This window comes from Gnatocerus cornutus, chromosome 1, assembly GCF_029298725.1.
Source record: "Gnatocerus cornutus isolate USDA-ARS CGAHR chromosome 1, icGnaCorn1.1, whole genome shotgun sequence".
Lineage (NCBI taxonomy): Eukaryota > Metazoa > Arthropoda > Insecta > Coleoptera > Tenebrionidae > Gnatocerus > Gnatocerus cornutus.
The window spans coordinates 35670033-35693724 of NC_142233.1; the positions used below are offsets into that span (position 1 = coordinate 35670033).

Consider the following 23692-nt stretch of genomic DNA (forward strand, 5'->3'; position numbering starts at 1 on the left):
CCAAAGATGCGGAATTCAGAAGAATACAGAGGAAAATTTTCGTTTATCCTATAAAAAAAAATCTAAAATTGTTCTTTCTTGCTCCAATATTTTGGCATTTGAAACAGTAAATAAACATGCCAAAAATAATAACTACCCAATTTTGATTACCAAAACTACGGATTATAAAAACTACGGATTAAAATTACCAAAACTACGGAATTTTATAGTAAATAGAGGAAAATTTCGGGTTATCTCCTTAATAATTTTTTTTTAAATTGTTTTTTTTTTGCTCAAATATTTTGGCATTTGGCACTGTTAATAAACGAGTCAAAAGTAATAACTACTTCAATTTTTATTGCCTTGGCGTTAAAACTATCATAATTTCGGAAAAATAGTAAATTGGCCTAAAATGTTAAATTTTCATGGGTTATGAATTCTAAGAGCAGTTCTAATAGTTCAAGCTCTTATAACATAAAAACCTGGGTCATAAGCTAATTCGATCAAACAAACTTTTTTGAAGATTTTATGACGCAATTTTTATAATAGGGGCTTTTGTCGTTGGATTCATCCGTGACCAGATGTGTAAATTTTATTTAGATAATTTGCAGTGCTGTAACCCCCCTTTAACAGTATACTTTCTGCTTGAAAATGCTCTTAGTCGAAAATAAATTAACAAAACGTAATTTTGTAACACCCGTGACATACGGAATTGCTGAGTACCTCTGTGAAAACTGCAATCATGTTGTATCAATACTTTAGTTTTCCGGCCGGAAATTGTGCAGCGGCCATTTTTTCCTGATTAAGCGAATTGCAACAATGGAATTTCCTTATTATTAGAAAATACCAAATCAAGAGATTGCCTGTATAAATATTTCAATATGATCCAGCATAAATTATGGAATTTACGAGGAATTAAAAGTTTGTGCGATATTGAATTCTTAAGTTATTATGTTATGAAGTTAACAGAATTCCCCCGATGAAACCAATTGATGTTTTATAAATGAATCGGGAAAAGCGGAGAGGTTTTCATTAAGCTGATTTGCAAAAAAACTTCTAAAACGAATGTTTATGTGTGAAAGCACGGCTGTTGTTGTCGTGTATCGGGTCAAATTTGATGAAATATTCAAACGCAAATAAACGGAATGGAGATTTATTCATGGTATCAATACGAAACAACGTGGGACCATTTAACGGCATTTTTTAAAATCCGGTGTTTTCCACTCCATTTTGCACCCTCTGGAGGTATTCCATCACCATCACCATCAATAGAAACACTTGATTGAGCGGCCTTAGAAAGCCTTGAAGTTGCAAATAACGCGTAATAAGGAGAGAAAGTGTTTTCCCAAGAGTGCCATCTGCTTAAAAGTTTGTTTTGATTTTTGCAATCAATCGAAAAAAACACAACTCTAGACTTGCTATGAATGCTGACTGCGCAATATTGCAGATTTCATCAGTGCCGGCCAGGACCGGGATTGCGCCAATATTTCATACGGATATTACCCAGGCTCGGGTTAAGTTTACAATAAATAAAATCAAGCACCGAAACGTTATAAATTTGTCACTCGCTTAAAAATATTCACAACGCGATGATTTATATCGCTCTAACTGAAAATCCGACCATTTCGAATTCCTTAACGTTGGCACCAATTTCTCGCTATTATAGACTGCAGTGGCATAAGAAACGGTTTCCTGTTTCCGCAGATTGTGAGGGATTGGAGAAGTTGGCAGCATTGGGTGCAAATATTATACGCACTGGCACCAACATGGAAATAACAATATTTCTCGGTAATCCGGTTGCGCTACCATAAAATATATGTCTATAGATTGAATGTTGCAACTGCGGATGGGAATTTTTATTACACCCTCTGTGGAGTTTAATAATGCACTGGGAAATATTCAAATGATGCAACTTTCGTGGGGTGTAAATCAAATGCATTTTCATTTTATCTTGAGGGCGTGGTGGAAAAGTCCACGGGGAAAAATTGTACTTGAGAAGTTGAAGCCCGTTTCGTTCCATCAGGTCCGGAAAACCATTGAAAAGTTTTCGAAAAATTCAAAGAACATCTAGAGAACTAAGAAAGGAAAGAATCGAAAGTTTATCTAGGAAATGCAAACAGAGCCTAAAGATTGAGAAAATCTAAGAGAAAATTCAGAAGGAATTGGAGCACTAATTCAAGAAAAATAATACAAAATCCAAATGGGATTTAAAGAAAATAAAATAAAGAGAAACCACAGGAAGTCTAAATAAAATCTATCAGAGTTTAGAGAATCTAAGGAAAAATCTAAAAAGACTAAGAAGAATTCAAAGAGAATTTAGATATTTTCAAAAAATAATTTAAAAGGTTTAAGCAGAATTTGAAGAAAATTTAGAAGATATTAGCAGATTTGAACTGAATTTAAAAAGAAACTAAAGGAATTAGAAAGAATTTAAAAATTTTCTAGAAAATCCTAGCTGAATCTAGAAAATGCAAATATAGCTTTGGCAGTTTTGATCGTAAAACAGTAACATTTGAGGTATTATGTTACTTTTGATTTGTTTATTAACTGTACTAATTTTCAAAAAATTTAAGTTAAAAAAAATTTATTTTGAATCAAACCAAAAATGTCGATCACTTTCTATTAAATTCCATAACTTTGAAAGTTTTGATCGTAAAACAGTAAAACTTAAGGATTTTATTACGTTTTATTTGTTTATCAATTGTGCCAAATTTCAAAATTTTAGAGCCAATAAACAGATTTTTTTTTAAATTTTTATTTTGAAACAAACCAAAAATGTCCACCACTATCTATTAAATTCCGTAAATCTATTAGAGAAATCTAATGAAAAATCTGGAAAGAAAAATTAGACTGAAATTAAAAAGGATTTAGAAAATTTAAACAGAATTTGTAGAAAATCTAGAGCATCTCAGGAGATTTGGACCAAATTTAAAGAGAAACCAAAGAAATTAGAAAAAATCTAAATTTTATATAGCAAATCTAAACAGATTTTAAAAAATATACCTGAAGATTTTCTAGAAAATGTGAGTCAAATTTGAAACGAATCTAAGAAAAATTTAAAGGAAATTTGAGAACTAATTCAAAGAAAATGAAAAAATTCTAAGAAAAATTTAAAGAAAATTTGAAAACAAATTCAAAGAAAATGAAAAAATTCTGAATAGAATATAAGGAAAATAAAATAAATTAGAGACCACAGAAAATCCAAGAGAATATGTACATATAAAAGGAAATTAAAGAATGTAAGGAAAAGTCTAAAAGTATTATAGAAAAATCGAGATAGAATTTGAGAAAATCTAAAAAGAATTAGAGAATTTAGACAATCCAAAGACAATTCAATAATACTTTTGTACAGTCTAGAAATAGTATATTATTCAATGAGCGTGTAATGATGACTATTACCCATGAAGGTGAAACTTGCACCACGAGCGCTAGCGAAAGGTGTAATCATCTGAGTGGGTAATAGCCATTACACGCGAGTCGAATACTATACTTTATCTACAACTTTTAGGAAAATAACAATATGAATTTATTACTATTTTATTAATTTTTATGACCATGGTAATTATAATTAATAGTTATATTAATGCAGTTATTAAAAGTAATAGGCGGATTTTGTTTATCCGTCAAATTATAGATAGCACTTTCTGTAGCAGTTGTAGTAGTAATGATAACATTAAATAGCAGCTAACTTATTAATGGCAACTTTTTGAATAGTGCATTTACCATTCTGGTAATTTAAAAATAAACAGCCTGATGTGGCATGAGGTGGTCGCAGTGGAAGATATTTTCTACAAATTTCGTAAAATTCACCAGAAACTGTAAACGATCTAGACGTCTTTGTTTTAGTGATAGGTATAGTGACGATAAGAGCTCCATTGTAATCTTTTATATCTTCAATTTTCATAGAATGCAATTCATATTAGTGCGGCAGGCTCCCATTAAACCCATGATTAATGCTACCTGTAAAAAAAACATTACGGCTTGAGAAATTTTACAATTTCAATTTCGATCATTTACTTTGGTCAGAAGAAATGGATGATCAGGTGCCTCTTTAACAAATGTATTCAGTTCCACCGGTGTAAAAGTCTTGGCTTTTTTTAGTCGATGGCCTTCGGACTGGGGTTTTAGAAACGTCTGCAACTTCATGTAATGTTCGAGGTGGATGTTATGATGAATATTCAGGGTACTTTTAAGCATTGAGTAGAAAGACCATAGTGAGGAAGGCTTGTACTTCTTAGCTAATTCAGCAAAATACACAACTAACACATTTTCCGACAAAGAAGTCGTTTTTTGTCTTGACTGCCAATCCATAAAATTCTTATATGCGGCATCATACTTCTTTTTTTATTTTGTAGGCAACAAATTCTCTGTTGTGCTTGCGGCTAATTGTAATATTTCGGTAGGCGTACAGCTACGCATTTCGTCTTCATCAGAAGTATTCGTATCACTCAGCTTGTACGCGAAACAAACGGAAATAAGAGTAGACTTCACAAAATTCACCAAATTAGTAATGTTTGTAAAAACGAATGTCATCGTTATAACAACATCGTGCCAAAACAATGCATATCATTAAATTTTAACGTAAGGATTGAGTAATATTACTCCACCGAATTGTCAATATTATTCAATTGACAATAGTAATAACTGTCATTACGTGCCAAAATTGGTTTAGTAATTCATAGATTATGCGCTAGTTGTAGATAAAATTTATAAAATTCAGAGACCATCTGGAAATTTTAAAAGGATCTTTCTAGTATTCTAAAAACTCAAGGAACTAAGAAAGTATAAATTTAAACATCTACCAGACATCGTGAATTCAAAAATTTCTTAGAATCAGGAGGCAATTCTACTTTAGAAACGACTTTTCACTGCTTTAAAATTTGTTCCCTAGTGTCTGAAAAAAATTGCAAAATTTAAAGACGCCAGGAGATTTATTATCGAATTAGAATCAAGAAATTTCAATATTCAATTACGCGTTTGAAATAAATTGGTGTGAACCCTAACTACCAACCTGAACCGCCCAAAATCCCCAAAATGACTTCGAGGCCGCAGTGTACAAAACACCACTATTTTCATAACAAACGACATCAACACTTTCAGGGACAACCTCTGTAATGACGTCAATTTGTAAATTGCACTTAACACTATAGCAACACCGAATCGTGGAAAGTGAGCTTCAAAGGCGTCGTTATTTATCCCCTGCCGCAATTTAGATCTTAATTAAGGTTTTGTTGAGAGAATATATAGAGTCCCGCTTCACCTCTACACGGCGTTGAAAAAAATTCAAATTCAGTGAAGATAAATTATTGATTGAAACGTAAATTTGTAGTCATAATGGGTGGTTTTGAGACCGCACCGAAACAGTGCGGTTTTGTAATGCATGTAAACACAAAGTTTTGCGGTATTTTATTTGCACTCGGCAACGTATTTTACCACGTATCGTTGTTCTCATTTATAATATTCACCCAATAGAACACAAGTATAAAATTGCTGAATTATATATTAGACACGGAGTAATAAAGAATGTCATGATGTGCACCGATATCGGTTATTACACCGCTGCTAGAGCAGTATTTTATGCGATTACAGCCCCACAAACCTCCACCCAGCGCCGCTGATACTGCCACTCTATCACATTGTATAATTGTATATGGCTTGAAAATTAAATTTTGATTTATACGATTAGCTCCAGCGATTGTTCGTCCATTTGGAAACAGGCCCGCGTTCAATTCTTACACCTTGAAACGGTAATCTGTTTTTAATCGCTCTCATTATCTCGCTACTCAAAGAAAGCTTCTATTTATCGCGCTTAAAATGCTTCCAATAAGCCCCAGCTTTGTAGTTATTTATTACCGAGTTACATTGCATTCCGAACCTTCCACTCTGACAAATTGCCATTAATTAAACAATAAATATTTTTCGGGATTTTTCAGTTTATTTTTCAGCAGATGTGAAAGGGTTGCACCGTTTATTTGCTCCGGATTCGTCTGAAAACAGTTTCATAAATTCCGCTGAGCAAGGTCTCTTCCTCCAGGGGGAATTCGACGACGTCACCCGGCACTTCAATACCAAAACACTGATAGAAGAGTGGGGTTATGTAGTTGTGAAAACCGCAACGGACACTTTTTTGCTTACTTGATTGATTTATCTTTTTCGCAGACTGTGTTTGTGACTGAGATTAATTAATTTGATCTTTACTTTAGGAAATCCGTCCTACATATAGGGCGTCTCACTTTTTTACATTCAAGCTGAGCGAGAGGGACTCTGGTTTATATCTTGTTAAAGTTTTGCGGCCCCTCCACCACTTTTTGCCAACTTTTGTGTTTCGTTTTAACGCTTTTTCCGCGTGCTATATGGATATTAATTATACTGGAGAAAAACTCTCTTATCCTTGGAAGGGCTCACACTCCACTGACCACAATCACTTCATGAATGTTTTCCGAGGCGCATCCACCACCGATTATTAATTTCGTAAGTGGAATTGCTCCATCTGATCAGGACTCGAAGATATTTGTAAAAAGATACCTCGTGTTCAATCTTGTTTTTTCCAATTTTGAAAAATCGTTGAAAAGGTAATTCAGTAAACTTCCCATTGAACTATAGAAGTCGTTGGTAGAGTTAGTTAACTCTACCTAATTCTCCTGATTTTTCTTTGAACTTTTTTGGTCCTTTTAGAACCTCGAATTCTCACAAATTAATGACTATGATATTTTGTAAGATATTCATCAATTCTCTAATGTTTTTCAATTTTCTTTGAATTTTATAGTTATTCCCATTCATTTTTATATTATATATTTTATTCAAATAAATTTATGAATTCTGCAAAATCTTCAAATTTATATTTTCTTAGATTCTTGAATTGGATTCATTAAATCACTTTAGAATTTTCTTAGATGTTCAAAATACTCAATCAATCTTAATCAATTTATAGAATATTTTAGATCTCTTTAAAATTTCCAGATTTTCTCTGAATTTTATAGATTTTCCTAGACTGTGCAAAAATATTATTGAATTGTCTTTGGATTGTCTAAATTTTCTCAAATTATTTTTGGATTTCCTCAAATTCTATCTCGATCTTCTCAAACTACTTTTTGGATTTTTCTTAGATTGTCTTTAGATCCAACTCTCTAATTGTTAGATTCGATATAATTCTCCTGAGACGCTCTAATTTTTTTTTAAATTAATGTAATAATAATATTTGAGTTATATCGTCGGCTTAGGTCGTTAAGTTGCGAAGTCCATTTTGAATTTCTTTAACCGGGGTCAAAAAACCTTAATTTTTTACATATTTGTCGTCAAATTTGGAATTTAAAAATTTGGGGACCAAAAATGGAATGTTTCTTAATTCTGAAATAATGACACATAAAAGGATCCAACGCTGCACTATTCTGTTATCCTTTTTATAAAATTAAAAACGCATTTTGTTCAAAAATGGACTTAGCAACTTAAGCAAATTAAGCCGACGATATGCAAAATTGCGCATAAAAATCACTAAAAACGGCGTTTTTGGGCATGAGCTCAGTTTTTCAAAAATGTCCTGGAAAGAACTTATTTGGTTTTCAAGAAAAAGTCAAGACTATTTTCATTTCTTTACTACATTTTTTTTCCAAAATTGCTTGCTTGCAAAACTGCAAGAATTAGTATTTTGGGTCCCAGGACAGGCGCCGCAATATTTAAGAGCAATTTATCTCGTCGCAACAGCATAATTGATATGTGACCGAGAAATATTGATTGAAGGATATCGTTGACAGGAGGCATGAGGCGTGAGACCTGTGCCGATGCAGGAGTGCAAAAGGAGAGGCCATCAGTTTAGAGGGGTTTACCCGTCAAGTGTCAGGATATGACTGATGATAGTCGACAGCTCCCAGCAGGCTGAACGACATAAAGGACAACGGTAAACGGACTATTGTCATGTCTTTTATCCTTGGTGAATTTAAGTCAAAATAAATGGCTCGTGCTCCACGCAAAAGCCTTATTGATTTATATCCTTGTATCGGTCCCAATTTTACAAGTAAACCCCGTTTTAATTGTTTCGTAATTGTTGAGACGTTAATTGATGTATTGCAAGCTAAGCCGAAATCCTAATTTCTGAAGAGATTTATTAGGGACGGTTTTTGTGCGGGAAACCTTGTTCGCCACGGAAGGATGTGATGAGATGAGATTTCAACGCTCAAGGAGGAGACACCTTTGTGCTAATTTTTTTTACGAAACGTGCAAAAAAATTTGTTTACTTGGAGGTTTTTAGTTGCGGAGCTGTTCATATGCAAGTATGCAAAATCAGCGCAAAGCTCATTAATTCTTGTTTCTTGTTCCTCGTTGCCATGTTTGTACTGGCTCCACATTCGCTCATGTGAAAACATCGATGCCAATCAACACGTATTATACGCCCGAAATACTTAGTAAATGTGAAAGAGGATTAACGAGCCAATTCGCTTTGCGAAAAAATGGATTTTTCTAATTTATTTCCACTCAACAACAATATTTATCGTCGCGATTTAACACGAAGAAATAAAGATGGTCAATTTTTTGGGCAAAAAAATTTTGCGTCTAAATCGATGAAATTTTTTGAATATTTTGTGTTTTGATTGCCCCTCGTAAACTACTTGCCCCCTTAATCTGAGATTTGGCCAAGTGATAGATCTTAGGCTGCTCTTTCGATCGATATATAATTCAATAATATTAAACGCAATTTTTGGCTCTAAACAGTGTCTTGAAAATGACCCTAAAATCACCCTCTGAAAATGTAATTTGGTCAAACTACATGAGCTTATTTTACGCAGAATTTTGCGCTGAATCCAAAACCATTTTTGTTTTAGTCGCCAGTTAACAAATAACTGAGTTAGAGGCGTTTGAAATTTCGGTTAGTCGCCAGAGGACCAAAATTTTGAAGCTCCGGAAACGATTTTTCCCAATATCTCCGGATTTATGGCAAATACAATAATTTTCGAAATCGTGTTTCTCGCAATTGTATGGCGGTTTCTCGTCCTCTAATCACTTATAATAACTTGTAGTAACGCTCTAGCGTGGCCCAAATCCGCGCATATTTCTAAGGAAAAAAAATCAAAAAATAAAGCAATTCAAATATACCGCCACATTCTTGCCAACCCTGGCACAACTATATCTCTAGGCGGCAGCCATACTTCATTACGTTTTGCGCGCCCAAACCGCAAGTGTGTTTGTCACTATATTCAGGTATTAATTCGTTTTTTTGTAGCTTTAGAAGCAAAAATGGACAAACATAAACAGCATAGAGTCACCTCCGACTCAGAGGACGAGCATGTTTCCCGCAGGAATTTTGCAAAGCGCTTGAGAACCCGGGACTTGAGGTTAGATGAACGGGGGGCCATCCAGAACCTCAACATCGTGGGTTTTAGGGGGTTCGCGTGGCGATCCCAGTCACATACGGGTAAAGCTCTTGCGGAGTACAAACCCCAGAACCCCGCACTATCCACGTGGCAAACCTCTTTCACCCCAAATTCGTGGATAGTGTTAAAGTGGCATCAATTAACTCCAGTTTCTCAAGATTGGAAATAAAACTGTCGAGTTGCTGGGGCCGGAAATCCTGAACACTCTTGGAGAGGACCCATCACGTTCCCAGCTTTAAGAATTTCGACTGCATCAATCTTCAAAAACGGATCCTATGGTCCTAGGGAGACAATTATGTCCAAAATAGCCACTTCAACAAATTGCTCAGTCCTCAAAGCCCCGTAAGTTGGTTCAGAACGTCCTGCTGTCATCTGCCAACAACTAATTGCTGTCATCCGCTAACAAACTACGCCAGGATTTGACTTTTGCAGGTTTCCAAAACCAGTTGGAAAAGGTAACCGTTTTTCAGGAAAAAACGATGACAACAATTACAATATAAGGAAGGAAACTATGAGTACCATGAACCATGTAGACTCATGTCGTTTACTAACTGACCCCTGTCGAAATTATCCGTCGAACGGCGGCAAAGCTTACTTACTTACCCTTCAACATCTGTAGGACAGGTTGTAACAGTAGTACTAAAATGTATTTTATTCAACAGATGTACAAGTCAAAGTAAACAATACAGACAAAGATGTATTACATACTGTTAAAAGCGTCGCTTTAGGCTTATGCCTCTTCAGCGCCGTTGTAGCTGTCCCTTCCATCAAACCAAGTTTTTTGTTCAGGTCTATGCGAACGTATCAAAGTGGCCAAGGCTATGGAGCTAGCACGCCAAACGTTCAGGCTGTCTCTCAACCAAGGTTTCCAGCTAGGTTTGTTCAAAGAAAAGGGGGGGGAGTAAGCGAACCTAAGGAGACAGCCATGGGCATCTTTAAACCGGAGAGCCTCGTCGTATTGAACGAGAGAGTCGCGGTACAAGACGGAAATATACCGTAAGTATATTCGTTGTAGGTGCCACAGCACTCTTCAGAAATGGAAACAAATTACCAATCACTTGGTCATTTCTGATGGATTAAGGGTTAAAAATTCCCTTTCTTAAAACTCCATAACAATCTGGTTCTTCAATCACTAGTCTCTCCAACAAATCACATAGGAATTTCAAGGCCATTGACGATTTAATTCGCAAGGGGACAATCTGATTATGGAACCTCACCCCAAACTACCACTTCCTAGTAGAAAAGCCCTGTGACAGTAATCGGTTCATACTGAACCCTAGAGAGCTGATAAACATTGTTGACTCTTTTCATTTAAAATGGAGGACTATCGTACAGAATCAAGTCCATGAAGCGAAGTACTTTTATGGCAAAATTAACCTATTTTGTTGTTTCCGTTCGTAGTGGACACCGAAAGTATCTTTCAGATTTTGGCTTCAGAATATACTGTATGAATTTGGCTGGTTGATTGAGCTGAACTCAGCTCTACTGGTTTTTTACTAAAATAATGAAACTCGTTGCAATTTGGCTAGGAAACAAAGGCATCCTCTGTATCATCTATTTAGATGTTACCCCGATAGGATACTTGGAGATACTCCCACACAGTGTTCATCCAATCCGATAATAACAACAACTCTATTAGAGGAACTTGGTTTCATTACAAACAGAGACAAGTAATCCACTTCTCTTCCAAGACAAATTTTTAGGTCGTCGTTTTTGATACTATCAACATCCTTATTCTTTTACTTGACGACAAGAAAACTAAAATCTCCAAGAAGATTTGATGTTTTCAACGACACTTCACGTGTACCGTTGGGACATTTACTTATTGGTTAGCACTTTTGGTATCAGCATATCCAGCAGTAAAATAGGGATAGCTCTATGTGCAAATTTTTCAAGGGGAATTTACTTATTTTTCACCAAGTCCTCAGAAAATATAACTCCAATATGTTGATTGCTAAAGCAGTTCACAGGATCTTGAAGGGTGGCACTCGAATATTGCAAAAGCATATAATTCAATACGAAATGAATCATTGGAAATTGAAAGTACGATGCATCCAGCTCAGGTCGGGCACTATGGCTGGTGGAGTTCTATGTTAAAAAGTACGATCTCTTTCGTATATTGTATTGAGAAAAGACTGCTTACAATGTGTTTTATTTCTACTGGCAGCTAGGGTGACGACGCAGTGACCAAACTGTTCGTACCGACTGCTGGTTTCAGAATCTGGTTTTTAGAAGTTTGCAGGTATGAACTGAGGATATATGAATGGGTTTTTTGATGTCTTCTGGAATTTCCACAGTTAGGAACTCCAAAATAGAAACAAAAATGTCGCTGAGGCTCAGCAATGAACCAAAAACCCTTTACAACAATGATCTTGAACTTTTGACAGTTATTTAGGTACCAAGTGCTTCGTCAAAGTTTGCGAAGCTGTAATGAGGTAATGTTTTTCATTGAGAAAGGACAACACAACAGTCTTCTCTTACATAAATTGAATGGGAATTCACAACTTTTCAGGCTAACAAGGATTGCCAATTTTACGAACATAGGAAGATGGTTGGATGCTTTGTACATTTCTTCTAACGAAATGTTTTCGCTGATCTCGATCCTTGAATGATCTCGATGAAAAACCAAATTATACAATTTTTAATCAGATTGTACAGGTTTTTGGATCAGTTTGTGTTCAATTTGAAATACCAATGATACATATTTTTCGTGGCTAAGAGATTTAAATTCCTTAGCCATAGATGCATTTATTTACAGTAACTTGGACAAATTTTTTCTTACCCTAAATAGATCTTTAACGACCAAGCTGAAGGCATATTAGTGGTTCCCAACTGGCCGTTACAAGCATGGTTCTGATGCTGAAGTAAACCTTGTTTTTTAGTATCGATTACAGATCAACACACACAATTGGTGGTAGGACTATCGTGAAAAGAAGAAGGAGAATGAAGTCATGCTTGTCTTTCCTACAAAATGTTTTTATTTTCAAAACAATAGTTACGATGTCACAGATCAGCACGTTGCTTTGTTTGGTTATACCAGATTGTCTGTCATTATCCCCTCTTAATAATATATGTACCTAAAGGATCTGTAAGTTGAGAACAGGAAAGTTCAAATATGAAGACGTATGGATGCAGCTTTTCTCCAGTGCTTCAATATATCTTATTTTTGGTTTTAATTCTAAAATCTTAAATTGTTTCATTAATTTGTCCTACAAGCGAGGTAAACACTGACTTTTGGGTACTGCTCATAGGGTGCAAATTTTTTGTTACCAAAATGGAGAGGATAAAATCAAGATTTTAAATGCATTAAACACTAGCTCACAAGCGGATATACCCCTGTTACAGCTTCTCCTTTTTTTTTTAAGAAGATGAAAACTCACTCGTAGCGTCCATTTTACTACGTTACAAGATTTCATTCATGGAGGTATTGAATATTCATTCTTAGGTACCCAGATAAACCTCAGGAAGGCAACTAGTCAAAACATCAGTAGATGGATCAAGAGTACTCTCTCTGCAGCTGGTATTGATACTGAGAAGTATTCTCATTTTGCAAGACATATGTCTAACTTAGTTGTTAAAAGACAGGGAATTTCCATAGATGTAATTTGGAAGACCGCTGGTTAGGCAGAACAATCCTTGTCCTTCGAAGGGTTTTATAATTGACCTATACAAGGTACATACCACCTTTGGAAGGAGCATAATTAATATAGGGTAGCATCACTAATTTTTTAGTAAATCCTTTAATCGTATTCATGTATTCTTCCACACATCACTAAATAGTTTTATTTTTTGATGATTGTCTAAGGGAAAAATCGCAACGCAGCTTTAAACATCTACAAGTTATTATAAGTGATTAGAGGACGAGAAACCGCCATACAATTATTTAATCAAATGAATTTAATGAAATTCGATTATAATTGTATTAGGTTTCTCGTCCGAATAATCACTTCCCTCCCATCCCAACATATCTGCCCCAATTGGAGACGTTGCAATTTTAGCTAAATAGGGCTTTATGCTTTAAACATAATGAAGTATGGCTGCCGCCTAGAGATATAGTTGTGCCAGGGTTGGCAAGAATGTGGCGGTATATTTGAATTGCTTTATTTTTTGATTTTTTTTCCTTAGAAATATGCGCGGATTTGGGCCACGCTAGAGCGTTACTACAAGTTATTATAAGTGATTATTCGGACGAGAAACCTAATACAATTATAATCGAATTTCATTAAATTCATTTGATTAAATAATTATTTATCATAGAAATCGATCTTAGATAATTCGAATTCAAAATTTTGATTTTTTCAATGTAGAAGTTAGCTGCCTTTCAGTCTCTAAGAATTCAGACTCTGCTGCTATCTCGCGTATTTATGAAGCAATCTTAACGTATTGGTACTCATTTTACGCAGAATTTTGCGTTGAAAAAAAAATACCCTTATTTTTCTCATACGTCGCAAATAACTAAGTTAAAGCCGTTTGAAATTCCGGGTTGTCGCCTGAGAGCCAAAATTTCGAAGGTTGAAAAACGATTTTTCTCGATATTTCCGAAATTAAGGCAAATATGTATTTGCATTCGTCAACAATATTTATCACTCCCGTTTTAAAACGAAGAAATAAAGAATCAACTTGAAATTTAGCAAAAAGGAAATTTCCTTTACGATCCTGGAGAAACGTGTAGAGACAATAAAATTCGTTGACACTTCTGAACTTGATAAATCGGTGTCCGAGCGTGGCCGAACAAAGAAAAAAATGTATCTTGACATATTCGTAAAAAATTGTTTCGTCCTTGAATTTCCTTATAAATGTGATACTTTAAGAGCGGCCCTCGAAGTGTGCGCGTGTGTGTGAAATAAAATTTATCTTCAGATCCTGATTTTAAACGACTTCCTATGAAATTCCCAGACAATCCCTTTCGTAAGAAATCGAGTTTCATTTCAAGATTTCTAAAATCATCGCGCAAAATGTTTTCGAAATTTGCGGAGCGCGAATAAAAACAGTGTGTTTCTTATTTGCAATGGCACGCCGTCATTCCAACATTACAACAAGATGGATGGCGCGCAACTTTACTTTAATCTGGCCTTATTTAGGAAAGAGAACAGCAAAGACTCGAGTTTTAGTTGACAGTTGGAGTGGCTGCAAGTTTTTCCTTGACAACAGTTGATCCCCGCACTTTTTACTTTTTATCCTCCCCACTTAATTCGATGAAAAAATTAATTGCGGATAATCCCGACTCTCGAATCTCGAAAAAAATCGCCCAGACCGTACTTAAAACAGCCACTGTTATTGCGTCCGAGCCGGTGATTTATCGTGTAATTATTTCATAACGTCATGCTCGACATATGTTGCCGCCATCCCGTGCAAGCTGAAAGATTAAAGTTTTACAGCGGGCGAAAATCCAACGTGTTAACATTAGTTTATCACCTTTCTTTTCATGTTAATTCATCTTCGGGTGTCGTTGCGGATGATTGTAACATCGATCCTCAACAGTCAGAATGTGTGTAAGTGAGCGGAATGGAAGAGCCTCGGGCCAGTGTAAACATGCAAACAGGATATGTGTGTGGATTACCACCATTATAAAAGGACACTTTATCCTGTCCCTTCCGTTACTTATTGTATTTATGAATACACAAATCATCCCCTTTATGAGGCGCGCTTTTAAATTAACTTTTTTTAAAAAGCGCTGAGCTTTACACCCTTTCGCAGATTACGTGCCACTTAATATGAATATAATGATGACTTTTGTTTAATTTGCGCAATGCAAAATGGCCTAATTCCAGGTTGAGCTTGTACGCTTCAAATTCATCATTAAAATATCCGAAAAGAGCGAAACTCAGGATAATTTGGTTGAAAGTAAAATGCCACCTCGGCGATCTTCCAGTTCAAGACAATTTCAGTTAATGAGAAACATCTTAGACTTAGATTCGCGTGTATGAAGACTTCAAGATTAAACAAAGTTGAAAGAATAGCAGTAATACGACTGTTACAAAAAGAAAAAAGGAAGCTATTTAAACTTTTTCGGCTTTTCGTTTGCAAGTTTCGTTTTAAGTTAGTGATGAGAAGATCCGATTGTTTGAACAATTAATTATGTTATTTTCCCATTTACTTCACACTTTTATTTGTAATTTGTGTATCCAAAATCGAAAATTTAATATTTTAACTATGTTAAACTTCTGCGGTCGATTTCTCGGTTATTTTTAAAATAGGCTCATTTTACGCACAATTTTGCGCACATTCCAAATCTGAGCTTTAAATTCACGTACGACAACAAATAATTGAGTTATGGCCATTTGAATTTTTGGGTTGTCGCCAAATTTTTGAAGATTCGAAAGAATTTGTGCTCAATATCCCGGAAACTACGACAGATCGAAAGAAATTCTTCTCGCCATCGATTTTCTTCCGACTTTTTAGCTAAGATCGGTCTTCGATCAAAGTCGAAATTTGCAGTTTTTTGCAAACATTCATGACTCAAACTATGCCAAACTTCTGATATCGAATTCTCGCTTATTTTCTTGAATAAACTTTAGTTATTATATATCAGTGTACGCAGAATTTTTCGCAGATTCCAAATCTGGGATTTAAATTCAGATCCGACAACAAATAACTGAGTTATGGCCGATAAAAATTTCGGTAAGTTGATTTTTATTTTTCCGAATTTTTCCTAATTTTCAAACTTAAGTATCTCGGAAACTATTAAAGATATTGAGATGCGGTTTGCGCCATCGTTTTTCTCAGCTCACTTTACGTTAGTTCTTTCTATAATTCGATAATCGATTTTTTGCAAAAAAAATTCCGACTCCAAACGATGAAAGTTTTTCACTTTTTTAATTTTTAGTCATAACTCGTAAATTATTTGTCCGATCGATCTCAAGCTCCTCTTTCGATTGATATAAACACAAAGGTATTAGACGTCGTTTTTACGTCAAAAAGAAAATATTGAAAATCACCCCAAAAAGACCTTTTCAAAACAGTTTTTGGCCAAAGCAAACTCAACAAATTAGGGTAATTTTACGCAGAATGTCACGTTGAACCCAAAATCGTAAGAATTTTTAATTTTCGTCAACAAATAACTGAGTAAACTGCGGTTTGAATTTTTTGTGTGTCGCCAGAGAGCCAAATTTTTGAAAGTCCGAAACAATCTGTGCTCAAAATCTCGGAAACTACGACAGATCGAAAGAAACGGTTTTTCTATCGTTTTTCTCGAAATTTTTTAGTTAAGAATGCGTTTATGCGATGCGAATCGAATGAGTGAATTTTTTGGAAAAATCCTTAATGATTAAAACTCTCAAATTTCTTGACTCGACTTCTCGGTTGTTTTAGGTGTTATTAAGGCTCTTTTTATGCAAAATTTCACGCACAGCAACAAATAACCGAGTTATAGCCAATCAAAGTGCTAACTAATATGCTGACATTCTAAAAGAAAAATCAAGTTTGTAATTCGGAAACACGTTCGATCTAAATTAATTTGAGACAATGCCGCAACTCCATTTTCATCAGAAGCAGCAACAAATACTCAATGCATAAATTTGCAGTTTCGCCTCCACATATTTGTCCATCGATTGCCGGCCCTTCCATCTAAACCGTGTAATTAATGAACGAAAGCGAGTGAATGATCGTTCTTTGATGTGTGAAATTCATTACGAAAATGTATGAAAAACGTAAAACTTAGCACATGCGATAAAATATGCATAGAATTTTAAGTCTGGCATTACAAATGACTCAAGTTTACCGAGATTGCTAATGCCATTACTTGCATCTGGCTCATCTCAATCTTGCGTTCAGATTGGATTATACTTCACCTGATACGATGTGATTTAGCATTCTCCAGTTAATTGAAAGAGGAAATAAAAAAAGTCGTACTTACATCAACGATGAGATGTGGCGTCGGGAAGACTTTCGACGCCGGCGACTCCTTGGGCACATATCTGTAGAATTCCGAGTCGTACCGGTACCATTTGATGGTATAAAGAGCTGCAGATTCCAGATCGTAATCGCAAACCAATGTCACGGAATCTCCTACTCTCACAGCTTCCGGCACTTTGATGTGCATGTCCCTTAACGCTCGCACGTCTGTAACAATGTATTCGTCCCATAAATACACTCCACAAGACAATAGAATCGTTTTTTGAACTTACAATGTGTCACTATTTATCCAAGTATTCGTTCGTCTTTTAAAACGTCTCACATAAATCTAGCCGTAATTAAATTTAAGTACACTTAAGAGATACTATCTGGTTGTAAATAAATGGATATAAATGGAAAACAAAGGGTTGAGGTCACAAGAACATGTTATATAAGTTTCTATTACACTTTAAGACATTATAAATTCCCCTCTTATCCGGTGACTGGATATCCGCCCCCGGAGACGCGAAGAACACGAACGTTTATAAGATTTTTTTTTGGATTTTGTCCCATGCGTTCCCTTAATAGTCTTTAAGGGACCGCGGTTTTATATGTTATGTTCGCAGAAATCAAGCGCTGTTCGATTATAAATTTCACGGCTGTATGAAAAATTAACAAGCAACTGTGTGCTACACCACGCGTTAGAACTTTTGGCAAGATGCCAAGCGAATTTTGATAAACAATTGGATTCTCCGACAAACTCTGCAAGTTAGGCAAAAAGGAAGATTTGAGGTCAAAAAATTTTAGAATGAAAGCAATTTTACCCAAAAAATTGTTTAAAGATTTAATTTTGAAAATTTGCACACACGTTTCGTTCACAGAGGTCAAAATGTATTTTTTATGACTGATAGTTTTGATGTGATGTGATTTTTAGCGATTTGTGAAAGTTTGTAGATCGCTAAGTTATTTTTTTGCGATATAACTAACTCTGTTATAAAAATTTGTGACTTTGATCATTTTAATTCTAAACTAACCAAATTTGGTGAATGTGGTACTTTCTAAATGAATATTGGGTCTATCAAATTATAGTGTTAATTATAATTTTGGATTTTTTTTATTTTAGGTTGAGCTCAAAACTATAACAATTTTTTTTATTAAAATTCGTATCTTTGATAGTTTTTAAGTTATGACAATGAAATTTCGGGAGGTTACTATTTTTAAAGTATTTATTAGCAAAGTGCAAAATTTTAGAACAAGACATAGAGATTTCAGAAAATTTAATTTTAAGACGAACCAAACATTTTCAACATTTTTTTATTAAAATTCGTATTTTTGTTAGTTTTTAAGTTATGACAATGAAATTTAAAGAAGTTACTATTTCTAAAGTGTTCATTATCTATGCCAAAGTGTAAAATTTTAGAACAAAAAATGGAGATTATAAAAATTTTATTTTAAGACAAACCAAAAATTTTCAACTTTTTTATAAAAATTCGTACTTTCGTTAGTTTGAAGGACATGACGATGAAATTTGGGAGAATACTACTTCGAAAGTGTTCACTAATTGTACCAAAAATCAAAATTTTAAAACAAGAAATAGAGATTTTAGAAAATTTCATTTTAGAACGAATCAAATATTTTTAACTTTTTATATTAAAATTCGTATTTTCCTTAGTTCTTAAGTTATGACAATGAAATTTAAGGAAGTTATTATTTCTAAAGTGATCATTATCTGTGTGCCAAAGTGCAAAATTCTAGAACGAGAAATAGAGATTTTAGAATTTAAAATTTAATTTTTGGACGAACCAAATAATTTTTTTTTTTTGAGAATCTTCAAAAAAACTTTATTTGTAAATTTTTGTCTTGTTGAATACAAATTTCAATATTTATCATGGCTTTATAAGAGGGTGCTAGACTTTTGAAAGCAAACTGGATGGCTCATTACTTGAGAAAAATGTGCTGTTGTGCAATTAAAAGTTGCCTTACAGAGATCATAATTATCGGAGTTTTGCAGCTCGTCAATAATTGCAGACGTGCTGTTAGAACGCAGCGTCAATTTGTACAAGAAGTGTTTTACTTCAAGATAATGCGCACAAATATTTGTGATGTTTTTTGCAGTCTTGTTTCCAAGTTTACAAAACAGTTGAAGGGAGATTCTCATTACCAACAATTCAACCTTTGCATCCATTGTAACACAAAAAGAGACCATCGGGGAAAGTTAGAATCAAGATTACCGAGTGCAATTAAAATGGCTTAAATTAACCAATTAGATAAATTTCCTCGAGCGACCGAAGATAAATCTTGAAAGCAACGATCCACCTCCATATATTTTAATATCTTAAATTTCATTTAAAATCATCTCCGAGAACTTATCGAGTTAGTTATATCATCAAATTCATGATTCCGCCAACACCCACTTAGCATAACATAAAGGAAATTTATGACAAAGAGCTTTTGATGTATCTGCTCAGTTTTTAGCGGCAAAATACGTGTAGTGGCGATATTAAAATTTCAAATTCGGAATTTTTAAGGTCGCGAGTTTTAAATACCTGATCGCGAAAACTTGTAAAAGTTAATTTAAATTAGATGATTTGAACAGATTAATTTTTTTCTGTGCCACGCAAAAAATTACTTAATTAAGTCGGAAAATCGATGGGAAGATTAACGGAATTTCAGTAAGACAAAGAGGATTGGGTTGGTATCCTTCGTCGTGAATTAGGAATATTCAGATTGTAGCTGCATTCTGGAGCAAGGAAAAATGCGGAATCTTGTATGAGCTCGACACTAAACTAGTTTTTTGTTCACCTTGTAACGTCGGCAAAATATCCGGCAAGTTTGCATGAAATCTGAATAAAATCCCGCGATCCCCTATAATTAAAGCACGCGAAATTGTAGCCGAATTAAAATAATGTAAAGTAGTTATAAATATGAAGGGAAATTACATTTCTTGCAACAATACCATCCGAGCCGTTGGCAATAGAGTGCGAATTATCTAGCAGTGATTACAAGTGAACAACACATAAAACCCAGGTTTAATGACATTTCGCAACAGCCTGCGCTACAATAAAGTATCTGTTAATTTCTAGACAGAAGCTCTGCAAAGACACGTTGCTATCCTCTTTCACTTAGACTACATTTTAATGAATTCTTCAATTAAGCGTCGTCTTTTTGCAGCCCTTCTTCTGCTAATTATTTAACATGCGAGTGCTACTTTAGAAAGATTCTCTCGTTCTCTCGCTTCGGTAAACAAAATTCCCGGGATTATTCTGCACTTGCACAAACACGCACCTGAATTGTCTGTCCTGAGTAACAACATTCCTCAGCGTAATGCTGAATTCTTCAGAGATCGATCGTGTTGGGGCTTATGAGTTTTGCGCGTTACTTTGTCTACGAATTTTCGAAATGCATTAGTGCTTTAATTATTAACTCTTTGCCGGATGCTCGTTTTGCGCTCTTTTTTAAATTCCACGCTACATTTTGCGTTGCTTGTTTTAAATGCTTTCCGCAAATATGGTGGATGCGCCGGGTTAGTTTACTGATAAACGATCAAAAAATCCTGAAAAAAAATCTCAAAAATTTACAACGCTTATAGCAAATCAAGCTCCACAATGTGGCGGTTTTTCAGCACCGTTCGTTGGGCGACGCTCAGTGAGCTTGAATCGAAAATATCTGACCAAAAGTCCTGAAATTAAAATTAAAAGTATATTTTTCTTCCAATGAAATGATTTGATTTTTACGAAATATGTTGCAAAACAAATGCTTAAACTTCATGTACAGGGCGATGAAATAAAAGCGCCCATGCTACGTACCATTCTAAAATTTTCAATTTTTATTTTAAACTTCCACAATTTGGTTCAGTAAATAGGCATCTTGTTACAAATTCACCAAATTTCATTGTTATAACTAAAAAACAAACTAAAATACGAATTTTAATAGAAAAAAGAACATTTTGGTTCGTCCTAAAATGAAAATTCCTAAAATCTTTATTTTTGTTCTAACATTTTCTTTGTACATTAAATAAGAATCTAAGAAGCTACAAATTCATTAAATCTTATTGCTTTAGCTTGAAAATTCTAGGAATTACACACTTTAATAAAAAAAAATTGAGCATCCAATTGAAAACAATCCAAAAAATTTTCTTATAAGTTCTAAAATTCTGAAATTTAGCACATCTAATACAGACCTCTAAAGTAGTAAATCCACCAAATATCGTCACTTTTGCATTAAAACAATAGGACTTTAAATTTAACTTTAAATTTTGAATTATGAGCCTAAAATAATTCTCTAAATAAAAAATTTCAAAATTTCTACTTTTTGTTGTAAAATTTTGCTTTTTAATGTATTAAATAGATATATGTATAAAGGGTAACAAGTCTATTAAATTTCATTACTTTAGTGTTAAAATTGTCAAAGTTGCTGATTTTAACAGAAAATTTTGGATATTTATAGATAGTTTTTCAAAATATTTTTTTTTAGAATTTGTGCTTTTGTTTTAAAATTCTGTAAATTTTGTACATTAAATAGAGCTCTAAGAAGCTTTAAGTTCACCAGATTTCATTGTGTTAGCGTGAAGATTGTCGGAATTACAAATTTTAATTAAAAAAATTGAATTTTAAGCTCAGTCTAGAAATAAAAAATTTCAAAATTTTTACTTGTTGTTTTAGAACTATGCAATTTAGTATACTAAAAAAGTAGTTGTATAAGGAGTAACAAGTCTACCAAATTTCATTATATTTGCGTTAAAATTATCAAAGTTATTAACAAATTTTTCTAGATATTTTTAAATGATACAGTTTATGAGATTTAATCTAAATAATTATGTTAAATAAATGCACATATTTTTTTTTGTAGTGTAATATGTCTCACTTTCAATTGTTGTGGTTTTAAATCGAAGTCGTAGAAAAATTATAGTATGTAACACGTGTATAAACTTCTCAAGACATTGGCTAGTAAATACTTACTACGCTCGGGCCTAATGATCTAATAAAACTCGTGTTTAAAATAGAGTTTATACTAATTAAAAATTCATATTTTTTATCAAATAAAAATTGAGAAGGAGATTCGGGGCAGAGTCGAAGGAGAAAAGCAGAAATCGAATAAAAATTGAAGGAAAATTGAAAGAGAGTTAACGGATAATGAGAGGAATCTAATGAACAGAATTCAGAACTATGCAAGAATCTCCTAGTGCAATTCCGGTTCCTCCAGCAGTATTCTTTCTTCTGCCGGCTGTATTGACGTAACTCTGCTGTTAGACTAGTGTCGATAAGGCAGTGCGTTCTCCAATGCCATTAAGCACAGGTGTTACCCACCGAGTCACATTGTCTGCCCTCCGACATGACGGTAATGTCTGTAATATCCCCGAGTATAATGTCCCCATTTACTCAAAAATATCCATTTATTTTTGGTTGTATTTTAATCTCGCACGCTCTTAATGTTCGAATCACACGTCACAAAAACGAGGCGATCCTTAAATATCATCCCCACACCCTACAATTAGCAAAATTCAAAGTAAACAAGAGAAAGCTCTTCAAGTGGAAACCGTGAGAATATTTAACGAATTGTTGATGATTGAAGAAGAGTGTCAAATTGCCGAGGGTTGAAATTTAATTACGAGATAAAAAACAAGGCAAATTGATTTTATAATGAGCGCGCTCCATCTCGTTTCGTTTTACACCTTCGGAGAAAAAGAGTGTTGAGTTCGACACTTGCGGCTAGTTTTAACTACATTTCATCAGCATTTAAACGAGTTACTCTCCAATAAAGGATTCGATTTGCGGTAAATAGAATGGAAATTTTGTTTGTTTTCGGATGGGTGTAACAGATCGCTGATTAAATTGTCTCTTAAAAGGTCGATTGGTCTTTAATGAATAAAAGCCGGGGCGAGTTTTGACTTTTTATCGCGAGCGCGCACTACAAGTAAACAACACTCTACATAATTACACTAACGGACAAAAGTTGCGGTGCAAACCCGCTTCATTTTTGTATTCCAATTTAAACAAAACCAAAAATTAAATTAAATTAAAAAATTAAAATTTTTCTAGTCATAATATTAAAAAATTAAATATTTTTAACAATTTTTGTTATTAAAATTTCTATTTTCGGTAGTCTTTAAGTTATGACCATGAAATTTGGAGAGGTTACTATTCCTAAAGTGCTCAATAACTGTGCCAAAGTGCAAAATTTTTGAATAAAAAATAAAGATTTTAGAAAATTTTATTTTAAGACGAATAAAATATTGCCATTTTTTTTATTAAAATTCGTTGGATTTTAAGTTATGACAATAAAATTTTGGGAGGTTATTATTTCTAAAGTAGTTATTAACTGTGCCAAAGTTAAAAATTGTACAACAAGAAATAAATATTTTAGAAATTTTCATTTTAAGACGAACCATTTTTTTTACATTTTTTCATTAAAATTCTTATTTTTTGTAAGTTGTTAAAATATGACAACAATATTTAGGGAGGTTACTACTTCTAAAGTGTTCATTAACTGTGCCAAGGTTCAAAATTTTACAACAA

The 23692-nt window shown here is 34.0% G+C and overlaps 1 protein-coding gene and 1 long non-coding RNA gene across 3 annotated transcripts in view; one reads left to right on the forward strand and one right to left on the reverse strand.

Annotated features, from left to right (window-relative positions):
• LOC148182143 (uncharacterized) overlaps positions 1-23692 on the reverse strand; it is a 189552-nt gene that overhangs the window by 61355 nt on the left and 104505 nt on the right. For both annotated transcript variants that reach the window (XM_088044424.1, XM_088044416.1), the window contains one exon: positions 17200-17405. In XM_088044424.1, coding sequence (XP_087900550.1) covers positions 17200-17405 — 206 coding nt within the window. The remainder of the gene's footprint in view (positions 1-17199; positions 17406-23692) is intronic.
• Positions 9416-10047, forward strand: LOC148182144 (uncharacterized). Its single transcript, XR_015771059.1, has 2 exons — positions 9416-9686; positions 9777-10047. It is a non-coding gene; the product is annotated as an uncharacterized LOC148182144 (long non-coding RNA).